This window comes from Macrobrachium nipponense, chromosome 28 (assembly GCF_015104395.2).
Source record: "Macrobrachium nipponense isolate FS-2020 chromosome 28, ASM1510439v2, whole genome shotgun sequence".
Classification (NCBI taxonomy): Eukaryota; Metazoa; Arthropoda; class Malacostraca; order Decapoda; family Palaemonidae; genus Macrobrachium; species Macrobrachium nipponense.
The window spans coordinates 22,768,767-22,790,549 of record NC_087217.1 but is presented as its reverse complement, the minus strand read 5'-3'; the positions used below and the strand labels follow the sequence as shown (position 1 = coordinate 22,790,549).

The 21,783-nt window shown below is 35.0% G+C and overlaps 1 protein-coding gene across 5 annotated transcripts in view; it reads right to left on the bottom strand.

Moving 5' to 3' along the window:
* Nucleotides 1-10,713: 10,713 nt before the first annotated feature.
* The window catches only part of LOC135201595 (uncharacterized), a 48,568-nt gene continuing 37,498 nt past the window's right edge, over nt 10,714-21,783 (bottom strand). For all 5 annotated transcript variants that reach the window (XM_064230630.1, XM_064230631.1, XM_064230629.1 and 2 more), the window contains 5 exons: nt 14,522-14,665; nt 13,511-13,574; nt 12,531-12,558; nt 11,999-12,337; nt 10,714-11,523 (listed from right to left, as the gene is read on the bottom strand). In XM_064230630.1, coding sequence (XP_064086700.1) covers nt 11,447-11,523; nt 11,999-12,337; nt 12,531-12,558; nt 13,511-13,574; nt 14,522-14,665 — 652 coding nt within the window. In that variant the 3' untranslated portion in view covers nt 10,714-11,446. The remainder of the gene's footprint in view (nt 11,524-11,998; nt 12,338-12,530; nt 12,559-13,510; nt 13,575-14,521; nt 14,666-21,783) is intronic.

Here is a 21,783-nt window from a genome sequence, read left to right as displayed (position 1 = left end):
TACGCTCACTCCTGATATATTCCTCAGATGAGCTGGCAACGCATTGAATAGACGCTGCATTATCGATGCTGGTGCGTAGTGGATTAATGTCCTGTGTGCTTTCCTTATTTTTCCTGGTATAGTTTTGGGCACTATTAATCTACCTCTGCTTGCTCTTTCTGATATTTTTAGTTCCATGATATTTTCTGCTATTCCTTCTATCTGTTTCCATGCCTGAATTATCATGTAGCGTTCTCTTCTCCTTTCTAGACTATATAATTTTAAGGATTGTAGTCTTTCCCAGTAGTCAAGGTCTTTAACTTCTTCTATTCTAGCTGTAAAGGACCTTTGTACACTCTCTATTTGTGCAATATCCTTTTGATAGTGTGGGTACCATATCATATTGCAATATTCAAGTGGACTACGAACATATGTTTTATAAAGCATAATCATGTGTTCAGCATTTCTTGTTTTGAAGTGCCGTAGCAACATTCCCATTTTTGCTTTACATTTTGCCAACAGAATTGCTATTTGATCATTGCATAACATGTTCCTATTCATCATCACACCAAGGTCTTTAACTGCTTCCTTATTTGTGATTGTCTCATTATTAGGTCCCCTATATGCATATAGCTTTCTTTCTCTGTCTCCATAATTTATTGATTCAAATTTATCAGAGTTAAATACCATCCTATTTACCTCTGCCCAATCATATACTTTGTTAAGGTCTCTTTGTAGAGCGTTCCTATCTTCATCACAAGTAATTTCTCTACTTATTCTTGTGTCATCTGCGAAACTACTCACTACCGAATCCTTAACATTACTGTCTATGTCTTCAATCATAATAACAAACAGTATTGCAGCTAACACAGTACCTTGCGGCACACCGGATATTACCTTGGCTTCATCCGATTTCTCGTCGTTTGCAATAACTATCTGTTTTCTGTTGTGTAAAAATTCTTTTATCCACGATATTGTGTTTTCTAATTTTCTTTGCTAATATATTATGGTCTACTTTGTCAAAAGCTTTTGCAAAGTCTAAATAAACCACATCTGTTTCATTTCCGCTTTTCATATTTTTGAATATGTTCTCACGGTGGACTAACAGTTGGGTTTGTGTACTTTTTCTGGGTAAGAAACCATGTTGTCCTTTATTAAACAAATTATTTTTTATTAAATGTTTCATAATATTTTTCTTCATTACCCTTTCATACACTTTCATAATATGTGATGTTAGACTCACAGGCCTATAATTACTTGCCTCTAGTCTTGATCCACTTTTGAAAGTAGGGGTAAAATATATGCTAATTTGTGCTCATCATAAATCTTGCCTGTATCTACACTTTGTCTTAATAGTATTGCAAGTGGCTTTGCGATAGAATGAACTACTTTCTTTAACAAATAGCAGGCACTCCATCAGGCCCTGCAGCAGCTCCATTTTTAATTTCATTAATAGCCTGCACAATATCAGCTTCATTAATATCTATGTCAGCTAAATATTCACTATTTTCATCCCTTACTTCTATATCATTATCTTCATTATCTATTCTAGGGGTGAATTCTCTCTTATATCGTTCTGCCAATATGTTGCAAATTTCCTTTTTTTTTTTCATTCGTTAATCTCCCTTCAATTCTTAGAGGGCCTATTTCTATTCTTCTTTTATTCATCTTCTTCGCATATGAGTATAATAGTTTGGGATTTTGCTTGATATTTAATAGGGTTTTTCTTCCAAGACCCGTTTTTCATTTTCTTTTGATTGTATAATCTTTTGTTTCTGCATTCTATCTTACTTTTTAGTTCTATAACTTTCCATGCATTTTTTTCTTTTGCAAGACCTTTTTTCCACTTTCTGATTTTCTGGAACAAGATCCTTCTGTCTCTTGGTATGCATGACTGATGTTTACTTTTCTTCTTCGGTATATATTTATCCACTATTTTCTCTAATATTTTATATAATATCTCCGTATTTACCTTTATGTCATCACTTACGAAAATGTTATCCCAATCTTGTTTAATTCTTCATTAATTTCTGACCATTTTATATTTTTACTGTAGAAGTTTTTTGTATTTTCCATATCCCTCCCACTTTTTCATTTCTTGCTTATCTCTGTTTTCACTTGCTTTGGAATGGACTTAATTCTATGACATTATGGTCTGAATTACTCGCATTATAAACAATTATTTCTTTAACATAATTCATCTCGTTCACAAATACTAGGTCTAAAGTATTTTCCTTTCTTGTTGGCAGGTGATTTATTTGTTGAATGTTGTATTCTAGTAGCATATCTAATAGCTTTTCGAATTGCCTCTTATCTTCTGCACTACTATTACTCTCTTTTTTATATGTATAAGTACATCCACAATCTCCTATTCGTTCTTTCCAGTCTACGAAAGGAAAGTTGAAGTCTCCAGATAGGAAAATAGTCCAGTCCTTGTGATTTCTACATATATCATCCAATTTTTCTATTATTAAGTCAAACTCTTTAGTATTAGGAGGTCTATATATTACTATGTTCATTAATTTTTCAGATTCAAATTCTACCGCTATTTGTTCACATTCTGAGTTACTATATTTCTCATATATTTTTCCTTGTTTTTTGTCTTTCCCATATATTGCGGTTCCCCCTTGATTCCTATTTTTTCTATCTGATCTATAAGTTTGGAACCCTTTTATTTGATCATCATTCCCAGTCTCTTGGGGAATCACCAGGTTTCACTTCTATTCATTATATCTATTTTCTTTCAATTTGGGTTAGTTCTTCTAAGTACTCTATTTTCCTTTTTGAGTTACTCGTCACTAAACCCTGCGCATTCATCACTATGATGGTTTGCGTGTTTTCTCCTTCATTTGATATTGGTAATAATAAGGATTTTCCCATGTCTCTTTCCTGTTCTGGTATGTTGTTCTTTTTTTCATTTCCAGAAATTCTGGCATTAAAAAATCCAACTTTTCCATAATATTTGATCTTCCTTCATCATAATTATTCATTTTGTGTCTGAATCTGCAATTTTCTCCATATCTGCAATATCCTCTTGCATAATAAAAACAGTTATTATCTCTTGAGTAGAATCTTGGAGCTGATGCATTGAAATTTTTTGCTGACACCTCTGCATACTCTCGTTGATGGCTTGCTTTTTTCTTTTACCTGATATTCTTCATTCCTCTCTTTATTTGTTTCTTTCTTATTTTGGATTTTATTACTTGATTGGTTATTTATTTGATTATTTTCATGGCTACAGGGTGCATATATTTACATTTTTTGTCGAACTTACATCCTTTTCCTTCTTTTAGGTTTTTGCATATTTTTGGATGTAGATCTCTGCAATCATCCTCATAGCCATCTAGGTATGCACATTTACCATATATTTCAGAGTTGTGACATACCTTAGGATGTTTGTAGAAACATTTTTCTCCAAATCTGCAATTCCCTCTTTTCAAAAGGTTGCAGACTTTGTCTTTTTTGTATATTTTTTCCTCTTTCCCGTCATTGTGTAGATCTGGGTAGAGCCTCTTCGGCATTCTCTTTTGTGCTGTCATATCGTAATTTATTTCTTCGTAGGTATGCTGCTTTATAGCCTCATATGTAGTATCAATGAGTATCTCTGCATCCATACTTTTATCTTGTTCTTTGTTTTCCTTATCTTTTTCTGTCATTTCAGTTTTGTTTACTTCTCTTACGTTTTCCTCTTCTTCTTCTTCTTCTTCTTCTTCTTCTTCTTCTTCTTCTTCTTCATCCTCAACTATTTGTACATTCAATCTTGATTTAATAACATTGTCTATCCATGGTAGACATGTTGAGCAAAAAATTCTTGTGTCTTTTCTCATATCTTGCATTACCTCAGCACACTGTGGATGAGTCAGAATGTTGCATGCAGCACATTTTCTGATTAGGTTTTGTGGATTAACTATGCTATACCACACCTTACACAGTTTACATGCTTTTGGCATTCTTTTTCCTAATCATCATTTAGGATATTCACAAGGTTCACCTTATTCATTTTCTTTGTCGGAATATGTTGGTTTATGTATATTTTCTTTATGAGTCTCTTGACCACTTGGATTTTATTTGGAATTTCTTCAATTATTTTCAAGATGTTTTCATTTGATTTGTTCCAGTTTGAAGGATTGTATCCTTCTAATATATCTATGAATGCTTTTGTATCTTTTTGGTTAGGACTATTGCTGATTTCATAGATGAGAAATGCCAGTTCCCTTCCTGCTACCTCATCGTATTGCGAATCTGCCAAGCAAGCTAAATCTCGCCATTTTTTTCCGCAGTTGGAACTTACTGCCATCTTGTTCTGATTTACAGTATTTCACTTGATAAACTAACTTAGAAGACGCTTAATCCTACTATTTTCACACTAATCTTATCACCGATAGTTCACGAACACTTCTAGATATTTCTCAAATTCTAGACGTTTGTTAAACTTGTGATATCTGTTGATTAATCTGACTTCGCGCAGGAACGTCTCACCAAGCAAGATGACTACTACGGCCCGTGGTTAAAACTTCATGGGCCGTGGCTCTGAAAAGTACAGACCGTGCTTCATAAAAGCTAAATACTTTCTTAATGATTCCTGTGGTATTTTACAGGCAAAATTAGACCTTTCAGATTTATAATGAAGAGAATTTTACTTAAGTATGATGTTCATTATATGTTGCTAAGGGGTCATTTTTTACACTGCTCTCGCATGGCACACTGTAAGCACTGCTCTCTGCCTTATATATTTCATCTTTTCCCATTGTCTGTTCAGCCAAGCCGCTGTCCATCTTCTCGAACCTTTTTTGGGTCCCGTTTTGCACCTGATGGGTATATGAAAGTGTAAATCACAAATCTATATGACTATATTATTATAGATAAATAAAATAATAGAATAAGTGCAGGTTAAACAATGTTACTGAATGCTCGTCGCAATATATATATATATATATATATATATATATATATATATATATGTATGTATATATATATATATATATATATATATATATGTGTATGTATATATATATAGTATATATATATATATATATATATATATATATATATATATATATATATATATATATATATATATATATATATTTTATGTATATATATATATATTTGTGTGTTTACATACATACATAAATACATCTCAGCATCTGAAATAGAATTTCTCTACGAAACTCGAAAGGCACATCCTTCCATGTCGCCAAAATCCTGAAGGACTCCCAGTCCTGCAGGAACCCTCGGCTTGCATATTCGCTTAATATGACTTGGTATTCCGCATTCCCCCATATGGGAATTTCCTGCCATCAAGCATCATATTCCTCATCGAGGAATTGGAGGAATTTCTCCTCTCTCTCTCTCTCTCTCTCTCTCTCTCACTCTCTCTCTCTCTCATCGTCTCTCTCTCTCTCTCTCTCTCCTATTTATTGTTAATCCATTGGTGGTCTCTCTCTCTCTCTCTCTTTCTCTCTGGGAACAAAAGAGTTGATGAGTAGTCTGCTAAGAATGTCCCCTTAAAACAAAATTCCAAAATAGATTGCTTTCCCATACAAAGATTCTTCCCTTTTTCTCCAGAAGAAAGTGAGGTCATAACCTGCTCTTTGTATGTAAACAATAGGTCACATTAGGTCTCACTTTAAGGAAAAGTAGTCTTTTGCCCTACTTTAGTGACTGTTTTGTATCCCCGACAGTGAGGAATATGATCACTGAATGCCCCAGTCTAGGTAGGTAATATCTTAGTCGGCTACCTCACTTAAGTGCAGGGATGAGTAAGGTATTTATCCTCCTGCATTTTTTTATTAAGTCCTTTTCCCGCTCTCTTTTTTCTCTCCTTTTATTTCTGTTATTCGGATTATCTCTCTCTCTCTCCTTTTTACTCTTATTCCGATTGGTTCTCTCTCTCTCTCTCTCTCTCTCTCTCTCTCTCTCTCTCTCTCTCTGAGAGCACCACCTACCTTGATTGATGTACCTTTTTTTCATTTCCTGTATTAAACGGACGAGTGACAGACAGACAGCTGGTTGGGCGTCTAATCAGCTAATCAGCTGACGGCAGGTGAATCTTCGTGTGACAGAAAATTCGTCAATATCCGGAATGTTTCACTTTACCGCCCCTGATGGTGACGGATGAAGGATTTCTACGTTTGTAGCAAAAAAAGTGAAAAATTTTCTGTGTAAGTTTTTTTTTCTTTCTTTCTTTTGCATCTACAGCAAAAACAATGTTATGCCTTTTACGCATGACGTCATTTCCCATTGTTTTTCTCAGAGTGACAGCGATTTTAAAATTATGGAAATGTGTTTAGATCAGCGGTTTCATTTATTTATTTATATTTTATATATATCCTTTTTATTCTGGCAGAAAAAAACTGTCGACAAAAATACAGGAATATATTTTTTTAACCAACGACGCTGTAAATAGGAGTTTGTTGAAATATAGTGAATGTATTTATTATTGAATTTTCAATTTATAATTATTCTTTTTAAATTTGGAAGATTAAACTAACCAAAAGCTGGAGAACAAAGCTAAGAAAATTAATGTTATCGCAATTGCAACCAAACTTCACTTTTAAAACCTTGTGCATTAAGGCCAGATTTCAAATCGTATTTATAAGTATTAGTATGAAAGAGCTTCCAAGTATTTGCTTATTATTAACTAGTAATTAGGAATGAGGCATTAGTGACCATTCATTTTTTATGTTAGAGTATGGCGTCAATCAATCAATTAGTGTGAAAAGGTTTTTTGAAGTCTCATTTATTTCTGCTGACGTCTCCTGAATTCATGTGTTTTGGTTTTATTGTCTGTTGTCACATATTCATTCGTTTATCACATTTTCATCCATCTTAGAGAGAGAGAGAGAGAGAGAGAGAGAGAGAGAGAGAGAGAGAGAGAGAGAGAGAGAGAGAGGATTGGATGTCTAAATGTACATATAAAGAAAATTTTATAACTCACCGTCACGATATCTCAACGACAAAGTTAGTTCAGATTAAAAAATTTTAATGCCATTTAAAGGAGAAGTAATTTTTTTTAAAGTTATTTCTTTAAAAAGGTTTTTCAGTCATTTTTAAAGTCTTTTCATGCCTTTTAAAAGTAAATTTTATTAAAAAGTAATTTCCAAGTCTTTTTCAAAAAGAAGGAATTTTTTAAGAATTTTTTTCTAAAAAGTTTTTTAAAGAATTTTTTTTAAAGAATTCTTTGAAAGAATGTTTTTCCTAAAAGGAATTTTTTAAAGGATTTTTTCTAAAATGAATTATTTTAAAGAATTTTTTTTCTAATAAAATTTTTTACAGAATTTTTTTCTAAAATAATTTTTTTAAAGAATTTTTTCTAAAAGAAATTTTGTTAAAGAATTTTTTTGTAAAAGGAAATTTTTAAAGAATTTTTTCTAAAAGGAATGTTTTAAGAATTTTTTTCGAAAAAGAATTTTATTTTAGAATTTTTTTCTAAAAAGAATTGCTTTAAGAATTTTTCCTAAAAAGAGTTTTTTAAAGAATTTTTCTCTAAAAAGAATTTTTAAAACCATTTTTATTGTAAAAGGAATTTTTTTTTTATTCTCTAAAAAGAAATTTTTAAGAGTTTTTTTCTATAAGAAATTTTTTAAGAATTTTTTTCTGAAAGGAAATTTTTCAAGAAATTTTATCTCTTATAAAGAATTTTTAAGAGTTTTTCTAAAAAGAATTTTATTTTAGAATTTTCTCTAAATAGAATGTTTTAAGAACCTTTTTTCTAAAAAGAAACATTTTTAAGCTATTTTTAACAAGTGAATTTTTTTTTTCAAGAAGTCAGGGTAACGATGCGACTTTTCCCTAAAATCGCCGAACGATTAAGATTAAGAGAGATGAACGAAGGGAGATCTCTCCTCTCGGATATATAACCTGGCGCAAAGGTAAAGAAGAACTTCCTTATCTTATCTTTGAGTTCGAGTAGCGGATTTGCATAAACGTTCCGTTTCGTGGAAAAGTTGTAATTGGTTTTCACGGCTGAAAAATAGATTCTAGATTCCTAGATTCCTAGATTCCTAGATCTACGTAGGTGGAAAGTTCTGAGTATTTTTCCTGGCGTGTTCGGAAACAGATGTGCGAATGGCTTGGCCCATACTGGGGTGGTTGACCATTGAAAAATGACAAATCTAGCTTATAAACTCCCATGGTCAAGGGATCTTTTGTGCTATAAGGTGTCTGGTATTCATGAGTGGTAACCGATTCAAATACTGACCAACCCCAAAATACATTAGGTAAGAGTGGCTCACTTATTAGTCTAATTGTACAGTGATGGACTCAGCTTTCCATCATAGATAACAAAATCTCTATCTATCTATCTACCTACATATCTATTTATCTATTTCTTCAAATAATATGTTTCTGCTGACCTAGAAAGTGAACTTTGAACCTGGTTGCTAGTTGACTGTTGCGTATCGCAGCTTGGGTGAAAGAGTACCAGCACAGAGTTAAAATGTATGATAATGATAAATCTCTCTCTCTCTTCATCTTCTTCTTCTCCTTCTTCTTCTTCCTCCTCTTAGACGTCAGTGGATTTAACCATCATTATTCGAGACTTCCAAAATAAAAGAGAAAAGACAGGCTACGATATATTCCATTTTACCTAAAGGTCGTCAAGTTTATTTCCTACCTCCATTTCTCCCTCTAACCTTCATTTTCTTCTTCCTCTCACTTTCTCCTCCTTTTCATACTCCATTAATTCTCCTTTATCTCTCGATTTTCCAAGTCTACTTCTTCAATCCCCTTCTATACCTTGATACTTCGAGATCAAGTCGAGGGGCAACTAAAAGGAAAATTGGAACCTCTGTTTTTTCCGTAAAACCACAGCAGGACTTTCTCGTCAGGGGGAGACAAATCTTCCATAGCTTTATACGAACTCCTCTTCGAAACTGTTCGTTTCTTTTACGCATTTTTAGTTTTCTGTACAATAAAAACTAATAAGATGGATTTTCGTTTGTCCGTCACCCCTCAGATCTTAAAAACTACCGAGGCTACAGGGCTGCAAACTGGTATGTTGATCGTCCACCCTCCAATCATCAAACGTACCAAATTACAGCCCTCTAGCCTCAGTAGTTTTTATTCTATTTAAGGTTTAAAGTTAGCATGATCGTGTGTCTGGCAACACTATAGGACAATGCCGCCACTGGGTCGTGGCTGAATGTTTCGTGTACCGCGGCTCATATAGCATTATACCGAGACCACCGGAAGATAGGTCTATTTTCGGTGGCTTTGATTATACGATGTGCAGAAAACTCGACTGCGCCAAAGAAACCTCGGCGTGTGTATATATATATAATCTATATATATATATATATAATATATATATATATATATATATATATCATGGGATTTCACTAGGTAATATGTGTTAAACTTTATAAGTATATTTCGGTAATCTGTTCGTTTCTTTTACCCTTATATATATATATATATATATATATATATATATATATATATATATATAGGGATAAGTAAAAGAAACAAGAGATTACCGAAATATACTTATAAAGTTTATATAAATATATATATATATATATATATATATATATATATATATATATATATATATATATATATAAGGGTAAAAGAAACGAACAGATTACCGAAATATACTTATAAAGTTTATATAAATATATATATATATATATATATATATATATATATATATATATATATATATATATATATATATTTTCCATGAGAATTCACAAAGTAATATTCTGTATGTTAAGAGCACAAAAATAAAAACTAATTATAAGGAAGAGTTCCTCACATATATATTGTTTATTGATTCAGTTTCTTGACTGAACAATTTAGGCCCAGAAAAGTTTGTACGTGATGGAAAAAATTTATAAATTTACCGAAATAATTTGTTAGATTTACAGTCTTATTGGTTTTACGTTTAATCCCTGAGATCCTCGTATTTAGTACTAAACATGGCGCCCTGTGGATGTTGTCTACGTTAAATCATAAGTAAAAGACGGTAAATTTCTCATTATTTAGCTCGCCTGCAGTACAGCATCTTATCAGCTACATACTTTTCTGTATCGTTCAAGCAATAAATTTCTTTAAAAAACGATACTATCTCCGTGAGGAGCTCTTCCTAATAATTAGCACTAACCGCTTTGGAAGTATTTTTCTACAAGTTTTTAGCGGTAACAAAGATAACAATGATAGCAAATGGGTAAATGAACATATATCATCATTCTGTGGGCGATTGTAAATATTCTAAGTATTTCCCTAGTTTACCAAGTAAGCGTTTTCTCTTTTAATACTTTGCTCACATTTCTTTAAAGAAAACGGATGACTTGGCAGACTTAAGCAATACTTCGCGGAGTTGGAATCTCTCTCTCTCTCTCTCTCTCTCTCTCTCTCTCTCTCTCTCTCTCTCTCTCTCTCTCTCTCATTGTGGTTATGTTCAGTACTAAAACAGTTTAAAAAGCTTTCAGCAGCTTTATTTAATTAGAGCTGACAAAATAACATGCATTTATGGATCCACTGAAAACTCTTTTATTTTTATTTTACTGATTATTCCATTTTACTTGTATGGTGACTATTTCAGGACGTCACAGAGCATTTTCTTTAGACTATTAACTACTTTCTTTCTCTTATTTTTCTTTTAAAGAAATTTTATGCGTATTTAAACTTTTTATTGAATTTTATGAAAGATGGCTTGTAAATTTGCGTTAAATGTGAAGGGTTCCTGCCAAAGAAAATACGATCTGTAATGCATAAATATATTTGGTAAATGTATCTTTAAAGGTCCTGCTGTATTCAATGCACTTTTAGTTCTAAAAGTACAAGAAAATGTACATCAAATCTTCATTTCTAAAGTACCACAATCGCTTTCTCTTCACCCTACTGAAGAACAGCTGGTCTGCAATGCGTAGGCCTAAGGAGATTACATAATTGGGCAGATGTATCTTATAATTACTTTGATTATAGATATATAAACGTATTTCATATTGTTTCAGATTCGGAAGGTCCATTTTTTTCAGTTTTAAGGTACACTTAAGTATTTCCACAGATCTTTTCTTCTGAATATCAGAATATAAAAATCTCAATAGAATTTGCGTAACCTATCCTGAGATGGCGTTTAAAATATATTTAGAGTTTTTGTTCATGAATGTTACCATATTTAGGTTAAGGACCGAAGGGTTTAGGTGGTTAAGGTTGTCCTGCTCATGACAGTTTGACAACCTTGAGTCAAGTTGTCAGCTTCCTGACAGGCTAGTACCATCTTGACAGGTCTAGTTTACAAGTCCTCATGAGAGGCTGGTATTCCTTGATGGGCTGGTATCCATTGGCAGGTTTCCAGCCCTCAAAAAGGCTGACAATATTGTGGTAAGGTGATACCCTCTTTGACAGTCTGGTACCCTCGTGGTAGGATGGCATTCTATGGACGAGTTGGCAGCAGCCTGAACTTCGGTAGTAATAGGCAGTCTTCCACCTGTCTTCAGATTGTTCCTTTCTCATTTCATTACCTCTGTTTTCCTGTTCGAGCCAAAAACTTTCTTATCATCGTGCCATCTGTGTCATCTGGATCAAAGGGATGTTCTGTGGAAGATATTGAAACTTTAATTAGAGTCAGGGAAACGAGAAATGGAAAGAAAGAAATGCAAAAATTGTAATAAAGTTGACGAGTAATAACCAAACAAGAACGTACGAACGTAATGGGTATTATCATATTTCACTAGACTCAAATCTCTCTCTCTCTCTCTCTCTCTCTCTCTCTCTCTCTCTCTCTCTCTCTCTCTCTCTCTCTCATCTTTTCTTGCTTCCTTCGGCCTAGGCTTAGGTAAGGATAATGAATTGTCATTCCTTTTTGGCCATTATTTAAAAAAAAAAAAAAAAAAAAAACAGCTTACATTTATCATGAAATGTTTGACCCTCTCTCTCTCTCTCTCTCTCTCTCTCTCTCTCTCTCTCTCTCTCTCTGCTTTCTTCGGCCTAGGCCTAGGTAAAGACAGTGCATTGCCCTTCCTCTTGGCCATTATTTAAACAAATTAATGAAAAATTCGAGACGCAGTACCTTCTGGCTCGTCCTGAGATGCCGTGCCCGGCAAACTCTCCTCCGATTCGTCAGGTGTCGTTATCCTCATGTAGTCGACTCCTCCTTTGCCCGAAGGAATAGTCTCAGGACTCTGCGGCAGCTGCTGTGGTTGTCTTACTGACTTAGGCTGAGATTTCGGCTGCGTCTGCCCACCAGAGGGACCCCCTTCGTTGCTGTTCCGGGTGGGAGTGTTCCCGCCGAAGGATGGCTCGTAGCCATCGTTAGCAGCCCTTCCTCCATTTCTGTTCTGACTCGGGGTCTCTCTGCGACTGTTATTTTGCGGAGTGCGCCCCTTATCCGGTTTGTTTTGGCCCGTCCCTGGAAATTGGAGTCAGTTTGAGCGGATAGCAATGACCACTTTGCATTACCTACGTTCTACTTTTGTGATATATTAATCCGGGGTAGAGCAAATTAGATATTAAAGGACATTTGTAGCTCGATGTATATGTATGTGTGTGTATTAACAGTAATTGTAAGATTTCTTAGCAACATCGTTATCATGAGTACTTACCTCCCGGGTTCCAGCTATTGTCATTTGGCTGCAAAGAGAGAGAGAAAACGAAGTTTAAAATACTATTCCATAATGACCAGCAACATATTCGTGGCCAATGAATCTGATGGTTTCATTATCGTGCCTCGTCAACCTACCAGTTAAGAAAAAATAAAAGATACGCCATTGATCAGTAGGTTGCCAGATTCTTCGGCTTTTGTTAGTTTCTTGTATTGCTATTTCAGTACTTAGCTTATATTGATATGGGGGTCATACGAGCAGATTTTTGTGTGGCAATTCATTGAAAAAAATTAGTGATTTTTTATATTTACATCATCTAATTCCAGCCAATCTTACTATTAAGGTAATAAGTAGTTCTCAAAAGACGCGTATGTGTTTTACAGACTGCTCTAGAACCGAGTGCCTTTGATGGCATATAGCCAGGTTAATCTTTAATAACAGTAAGTGTTTGTGTGATATCGTCTTTACAGTTAAAATGGAATTGTTCGTGGAAATATTGAAAGTATCTAGATAATCGGCATTTCAGAAATATTTGGGACATTGCGTAGCTATTATGTGTTATGTATTTTATTCCTTCTGTAACTCCCCATATGGCTTACTAGAAATATTTGAGATCTGTACCTTTTCTCAGAAGGTAAGTGCCATCAGTGCACCTCACGCAGTGTACTTTAGGCATTATTCAACAAGGTTCTTTGCTGCGTCCCTTTCATTCCTTTTACTGTATCTCCGTTCGCATTCTCTTTCCATCCTCTCCTAACAATTGTTTCAGTGCAACTGCGAGGCTTTTCTCCTGTTACACCTTTCAGACCTTCCTTTGGCCTAATTTTTTTTACATTCCATTCAAGGGTTAAGCAACTCTACAAGCCCTCTATAATTCCTTCCGCATTTTCTTTATCTATCCTTTTTTGTTGCTAGAAATAATAACATTTGATGATTTTATAACTAAGAAAATGAAACCCAAAAGTGTATATAATACTCACCTTTAAGTTCGACTTGAGAGCTGTCAATTGGCTCATGAGATCTCCGTTTTGTTCTTGGAATTGTCTGGGGGAAAATGAATTTAATTAATTAAAAAAAACTGAATGTTAATTACAGAAACTTTATCTAGGAAAATAGCTCTCTGGCTCCACTGGTTCTTTCACGTCATCGTAACCCAATTCTAGCTAGGATCCTTTACCCATAATACCTTACTTTTGTACCCACATCCTATGGCATATTTCTAACTTTCCACAAATGCTCATTCCATAAGGATATCAAGTAGCCATGGAGATATAGCACACCTTCTCCTTAGGCCCATTTTTACACCAAACTAGACACTCTCCTTGTGCAGATTTTAGTATGCTTCTCTTCCGTCATAGGAACTCAGATCGTACTCATTACCTTGTCTTTTATACCATATATACATCCTCAACGCCTTCCATATTGCCTGTATAAGTTCTGTCAATACTTTTTTGTGGGTTCATGTTTTGCCATATAACTATTTCACGTTACTCTCGAATTTCACTTACAGCTGTTTCATCATATACACTTGATCTGCACTCCCTTGCCTTGTCTAAACCCACACTGCTCTTCATCTGCAAATCCCTCTGTTATCTCTCCTTTTTGTACAAACAGAATCTTACCAAATAACTTCCTTAGTATTCAGAGTAACCTACTATTTTTAGTAATGCCCATCACCTCTACACTTACACATATAGGGATAGTTATTCCATCCACCAATTTCTTTAAAAAATTTCTTCAGCTAAATATTCACCACTGTGCCATAGCATCTCATTTTTTCACTATTCTTCAGTGTACTGCCTTCTTTCTTTCTAACGAACACCATATTCTTTGGAAGCTTGAATTTCAAGTTAGTGGCCCCTTTGCTTGGCTTGTTCCACTGAATAGGGTTCAATCTCAAATTGACATTAACCCTTTGCACTTCTATGCTACTCGTATACTAACTATTCACTAACCTTAGTCTGAGAAAGAAAAACAGAAAATGTATTTACTTAATATCATCATCCGTCTCATCCTGGACCTTCTTCTTCTCCTCCTCGGACAGACCATCGATTTTGACACGCCAGTCGAAGGGCGTTCCTCTGACCACAGGGGGTCTGGACTCGTCTCGCTTCCTCTCCGACTCCCATCTGTCACTGTTTGGAAGAGATTGAGGGAAGATGAATAACTCTTCCTTGGGATCATTTTATTTGGAAGAACACCTGTATAGTAGATTCACATCAACCGTGCATCTAATGTCCAGGTCAGTCCCTTACGACGCTCGTGATTGGCTGTTGGTAAGCCAATCTCAGGGCTGGAAACTCTCAGTCTCTCGAGAGAGTTCACATAGGCTGGATGTATGTTCCCCTTCTCCTGAGGGACACGTCTATCAAAAGCATCCCTCAGGAGAGGTGGAATATAGTACATCCTACCTATGTGAACTCTCTCGAGAGACTGAGTTTCCAGCCCTGTGACTGGCTTATCAACAGCCAATCAGGAGCATAGTAAGGGACTGGTCTAGACATCAGGTGCACGGTTGATGTGAATCTACTATAATACTAACAGCCTTCTTGAGGCTTTGAACTGCTCAACACTAAGACACCATTCCGAATTCTTTGGAAGCTTGAATTTCAAGTCAGTTGCCCCTTTGGTGGCCCTGTTCCATACAGATGGGGGTTGATCTTCTCAATAATAATAATAATAATAATAATAATAATAACAGTTTATCTACTGAGTTGAAAAAGATGACCTCTGTAGCTGAGTGGAATCTGTGCCAGCCTATACTCTGTTTTTTTCCATCTGTCCATCCGCCTGTGGTGATTTCGCATGGTAACACTGCGTCCCGGGCTTTAAATAGTTACGTTATGTATAAGTTTTAGGTGAATAAAAGGATATCTGGGTGTACATTTCCAACTGAAAAGTGTTTTAATAATTTACTGTATGCGAATTACACCGCTAATATTCAAAATAGGATATTATTTAAAGCCTGGGACGCAGTGTTACCATGCGCAAACACCACAGGCGGATGGACAGATGGAAAAAAACAGAGTACAGTGTCTCACTGGTTAGTGGCTCAAATGCCCATAGAGTAAGTTTGTCACTTTCAACAATGACATTGATGATGATTGTAGTTTGATGGTGACGAACACCAGTATTACTAACAGCTTTCTTTAGGCTTTGAACCACTGACCACTGAGACAACAGGCCAAAGCTATATCCATTTAGTTGTAAAGTTAAGTATATCTTAGTTTTACCAGACCACTGAGCTGATTAACAGCTCTCCTAGGGCTGGCCCGAAGGATTAGTCACCTAGCAACGGGACCTACAGCTTATTGTGGGATCCGAACCACACTATATCGAGAAATGAACTTCTATCACCAGAAATAAATTTCTCTGATTCCGCGTTGGCCGAGCCGGGAATCGAACCTGAGACCACCGGATTGGCAGCCCAGCTCGAAAACCACTCGGCCAGCAAGGAACTATTTAGTTGTAAAAAGGACCTCGGTGGCTGAGTGGATATAGTGGTGATTTGGTGTCTCACTGGTTAGTAGTTCATATGCCCATAGAGCAGGTTTGTCCATTCAGCAATGACATTGATAATGATTGTCACAGTTATAGCTATAGGAATGGAATATCAATACCAATAATTAGGATTGTTAGGAATACGAGTCATATTGGATAATGGGAATCTGTAGATTGAAAAAGAAACCCACAAAATTACTGGGTATAACGTGTTTACTTACAAATATTTACATTTTATTTTACTCAACACTGGCCTGAAAGTACTCGAGTGTTGAGTAAAATAAAATGTAAATATTTATAAGTAAACACGTTATACCCAATAATTTTGTGGTTCTTTTTCAATCTTCAGAGGAAAACTGAAAGAAGGTTTTTTTTATTTGGTCAATGTATAGATTATAACTTATTATTAGCCTAAGAAAATTTTCTATAAGCAGTTATATCTTGAAGAAATTTTGCATCTTCCTCAATACAATACTTACAAGCCGGCTGCAGGTGACTTAGATTGTTGTAGGCCTATAAAGAAACTTAGAACTAAGTTTTGTCACTGAATACAGTATATAACTTTATTAAATCATTGACATTTTACCTAAAGACTTTGAAATATATACGATTCCCTTGTTTTTCTGTTCCCTGGCTGCAGCCCACAGCAGTCTACTAGCCACCAGATATTTCATTCATTGCTTAGCTGAAAATGTTTTGTAAATGAACATGCTGATCTGCTAACCATCCCCTTTGGAGTGGAACCTGGGGTGCTCTTTCTTGGGGAACTGTAGGCGCCACTAAAGGATGTATGCAGAGTCTCTTTGGCCCATAGCTCCAGCCACTTTCAAACCTTTTACTTTATTTCCACTTCTGCTTCCTTGCTGTCCAACCTCTTTAACTACTAATCCATAGATTAATAGATCTTTCTTTTCTGGATCTCTTTATTTTTCTGTCCAACCTCTTTAACTATAAATCCATAAATTAATAGATCTTTCTTTCCTGGATTTTTTTTTTTTTTTTTTTTTTTTTTTTTTTGCTGTTCAACCACTCCAACACCCCCTTTTCACCGCCTTAGGTGCTTAGTGGCCGAAAGTAGCCCAGGGCTTGGCTCGACAGCCAAAATTTCATAAAAATCAAATCAAATTCAGGAAACTTGTTACTTATTAAAGCACTTTTATTGGTGTAGGATTTAATGCCGAATAAATGTTTGGTCGAAAAGTAAATTGGGAAGACAGGGAGGAAATTTGAATGAAAGGTAGAGATATGATTTTATAGATTATGAAGCATGCAAGAGAGAGAGAGAGAGAGAGAGAGAGAGATAATAATTTATCAAACAGGTTGGAAACCAATTCCACCTTCCCATATTTTACTTGAAATACTTTCATAAACTGCTGACATAAGCATCTGTGAATCATGCTCATCCAGAGAAAACCCCTAATATGCACAGGCAGACTCATAAATCAGTTTTCCTTTGCTTAAGCAAAACCAGAAGTGTTGCCCCACCAGATCTGATTAGATATAAATTCTACGAAGACTTATGGTCCAAGAAGCAACTTAATTTCCTGCTTTAGGAGACCGAGTGCTTCTTATGATCCTGAGGACTCATTTTGGTATTTTGCTTTATTTTTCTTCATTTTTCTCTTTTATAATATTCAGCATCTGTTTTTTTTATTAGGAAAATCATCACTGAATAGGTTTTGTGTACCTAGTATTGGGGTAGCGCCGTCAGTACATTTCATGCGATGCACTATAGGCATTGCTTGAGGTTCTTTGCAGCGTCCTTTCGGCCCCTAACTGGAACCACTTTCATTCCTTTTACTGTACCTCCATTCATAGTCTCTTTCTCCCATTTTACTTCCAACCCTGTCATAACAGTTGATTCATTGTGCAAGTGCTTTTGAGGTTTCCCTCCTGTCACACCTCTCAAACCTTTTTGCTGGCGATTTCCGCTTTAAAACTGAATGATCTCATAAGTCCCATCGCTTGGCCCTTTGGCCTAAATTCTGTATATTCTATTGTATTTTAGGTTTTGTGGGCAGTGTCAGGCCAGTGCCATCTTGCATTGAGCAAGAGTAACTAAAGGAATAATTCCTTTCTTGTAGGACCTTTATATGTGGTATTTTGCAGATCATATACAAACATGTTTTAGGACTTTGTGTCATTTTAGCACATTAAAAACGAGTGGTCAGTGATGGGTTAGAAAATGACTGTTTTCCTTGCTTCTTTCATCTTATTTGACTTCACTTAGGGTGCGTCAACTCTGAGATTAATGACACGTCATAAGCACAAGTCAGCAACTTGTTACATACATATCACTAACAGTTTGTAAACAAATCAACGACCATTCTCATCCATATCACAAATCAGGTTGAACGCAAGATAATGGCCATCAGTGGAGAACATATCTTGTCAGGTTCTGGATAATCTTATTAGGCACTGGTTAGGACTGCCAGGATATCACTACCTTCTATTCAACATGTATGTGATATGTGTGCGACAAGTTGTCGACGCGTGTGTTTACGACACGTTATAATGCAGTGTGAACACACCCTACGTGTCTCTGAAGTGTTACTGATTGAGTTTATAGATTGGCAGCTCAAGTCTTTACTCGTTTGATTAGTGTGACAGATCATGAATAATTATTTCAACCACAAAACCCGACCTCTACACCACTCTTTAGCCTTCTGCTTTAACTCCACTCCCGTTTCTTTTCTACAATCTTGCTGTCCATCATCTTTTGTCTTGGCAGTGAAGACGCTTACATCATTACGGTCAAAATTTAAGATTTTTTTTACATATTAAGTTGAACCAGATGCTCTTTAACCACGCTTTTATACTTCTAGATGTCTGGCCCAGTTACCCCTTAAATCACAAAGGGTCATCTTCTTCTTATGTAATGCCAGAACATTTTGCTCGTTTCCTTACTCATCAAAATAACAAAATTACTTCTTTTTCAAGTGATTGAGTGATATCTTCAGCAACATATTCCCTCGTAATGGAGAACCACTTCATTGCAATGATAAAGGAATAGGCTGAGAAGCTTACTAAACTAAGTTATTGCTGATGCAATTTTTCCATTCCTCATATATTCCCAAGTTGTTCCTTCCTCCCATAATTATGCGCGAGAAAAGCATTTAAATTTATTTCAAATTATTGTTTTATGTTAAAATCTGTAGAGCATGCACACAAAAAACTTCACACCATGCACAAGGTGCAGTACTCTATCAGTATACCAGATGTCCTTTACATAGGTAAACAGGATTTTCAATCTATATTTATAAATTCACACAGAGAAAAGTTAGTATGCAAATAATTCTCAAATTATCTTTCATTTATGATGTTTCATTTGTAACTGGTTCGTGTTAGGAACCTTCCACTGGTTTTTCAGGTTTGGCCGACACGTGAATCCACTCGAAATGATGCAAGGCGAACTTACCTTCAGTAATGTGCAAATTATAAGAACTGGAAAACTGTAGAAACTGTAGAAGGAACCAAACCAAACGTTAATAAGGCATACCCAAATCAGAGGTGTAGCAAGCGACTGACAGTTTGTTTAGCTGCGCCATTCAGCCTTGTTATAACACAGAAACACTTTCAAGATGCATTATTTCGCAATGTTTCAACACAGGGATGTTTTGTTAAGCTGAACCATGTAGTCATGTTGTAAAACAGTAACATTTTGTTAAGTCTGACTGTTTAACAGTGTGGTAAATCAGGCTCCTTAGTTATACAGTAAAACGAATACTGTGTTAAGCTAGACCATGTAAGTTGTCGAATGCAAACATTTAGTTAGAGTGGACATTGTAACCTAATGGAAAACCAAGAAAAAATTTTGTCCATATTAAATATCCAGTTATAAAAAAGGAATATTTTGTTTTTTGGCTAGATAAAGCAGCTAATCTGTTAAACAGGAATATTCTCTTTAAGGTAGTTGAACAACTCTTCTGTGAAGCAGGAATATTGTATTGTTTAGCTAGATAAAGCAGCAATTCTGTAAAACGGAAGCACTCTTAACCTGACCATGTACTACCCATATAAGGCTCTGGAGACTGCCTTTGTGTCTATCATTCATTCTATAGCTTCTTTTAAGGTCTTCTTTAAAGTAACACTAATATCTCACACCCAGAAGAGTTAGTGGGGAAGACACGAAGATTTTTTTTGAAAATAGAATTCTGAGGACTGTCTTTCATTAGTTCACATTCAGTTTTTTTAGTAGTGGTCATATTTTGATCAGCTTATTTTTCTTTAGAATACCCGAAGTTTAGGTGTGAAAATATGGTATTAGCTTGCTTTGGTCTCACGAGTGAACTATAAACAAAACTTACTTTAAATATTTTACAATATTTCTGTAGCGACTAAGTTGTTTTATATTGTATCTTGGAGTTTAATTATTTGTGGAATGCATATTGCGAAAAAAATATGTTTGTTATGCACCTTGTTTGAGACCAGAAAGAATAGCTGATAAAAGTTTCAATTAGCAATTCCCATAATATAAAGATAGTAGTGCTGCCATGACCTATATCTGTGCCCTGACATTCTGTTCAACCCATAAATTAAAGAATATTGTCTTGTGACCACCAAGAGATGAATATTTCCATCAGTCAAGTGTTTCACATTTATTCATAGACGATCGACAACTGAGAAGAGTGTACTCTAATTATTGCTGTTATTTCTTATGTTCTTCTGAGGTAGATATATACTGAATCTGTTTATGATACTAATGGTTATCTAGTGATTATCGTAGTTCTGTGAACCAAGATTTATTTATCAGATGTGGGGCAGATTTTTGCGTGGCGAGGCAAGACCAGAGAAATGCAACGTAAGCGGGATTCTTGCCATTCGAAACTTTTGCCAGTGAACAGATTGTCACGTCTTCACCAGTGATAACCATCATCAAAAGGGAAGAAGAAGAAGAAGAAGAAGAAGAAGAAGAAGAAAAGGAAAAAGAAAAAGAAATAAGAAAAGAAGAGGAGGAGAGAGAAGAAGAAGAATAATGAGAAGAAGAAAATAAGAAAGAAGAAAAGAAGAGAAAGAAAGAAGAGGAAAAGGAAGGGGAAAGAAAAAGGAAAAAAAAAAGAAGAAAAAGAAGAAAAACAAGAAAATTAATGAATAAGAGAAGAATGAAGAAAAATAAAAAGAAGAGAAAAGGAAGGAAGGAAAAGGAAAAAAGGGGGAAAAAAAAAGGAAAAAGAAGAAAAGGTAAAAAGAAAGGAAGAAAAAGAAGAAAAAAAAAATGAAGGAAAATGAAAAAGAAAAGAGAAAGGAAGAAAAGAAGAAAATGAAAAAGGAAAGAAAAAGGAAAAAGGTGAAGGAAGAAGAAAGAAAAAGAAGAGAAGCGAGAAGTAAGCAAAAAAAAGAGGAGCAGGAGAAGAAGAGGAGGAAGAAGAAAAAGAAGCAGAAAAAGAAAAAGAAGAAAAGAAGAATAAGAAGAAGCAAAGGAAGAAGAAGAAGGAGAAGAAGAAAAAAGAAAGACGAAGAAATAGAAAAAAGAAGAAGAAGACGAAGAAGAAGAAGAAAAATAAAAAAGAATAAGAAAATTAAAAAAGAAGAAGAAAAATAAAAAGAAGAAGAAGAAGAAGGAGAAGAAATTAAAAAGAAAAATAAAAAGGAGGAAGAACGAGGGGGAGGACGGAGAGAATGGCGAAGAAGAAAAAGAGCAGAATAGAAGAATAGAAGAATAAGAAGAAGCAGAGGAAGAAGAAGAAGGAGAAGAAGAAGAAGAAAAAGAAAAAGAAAGACGAAGAAGGAGAAGAAAAAGAAAAAGAAGAAT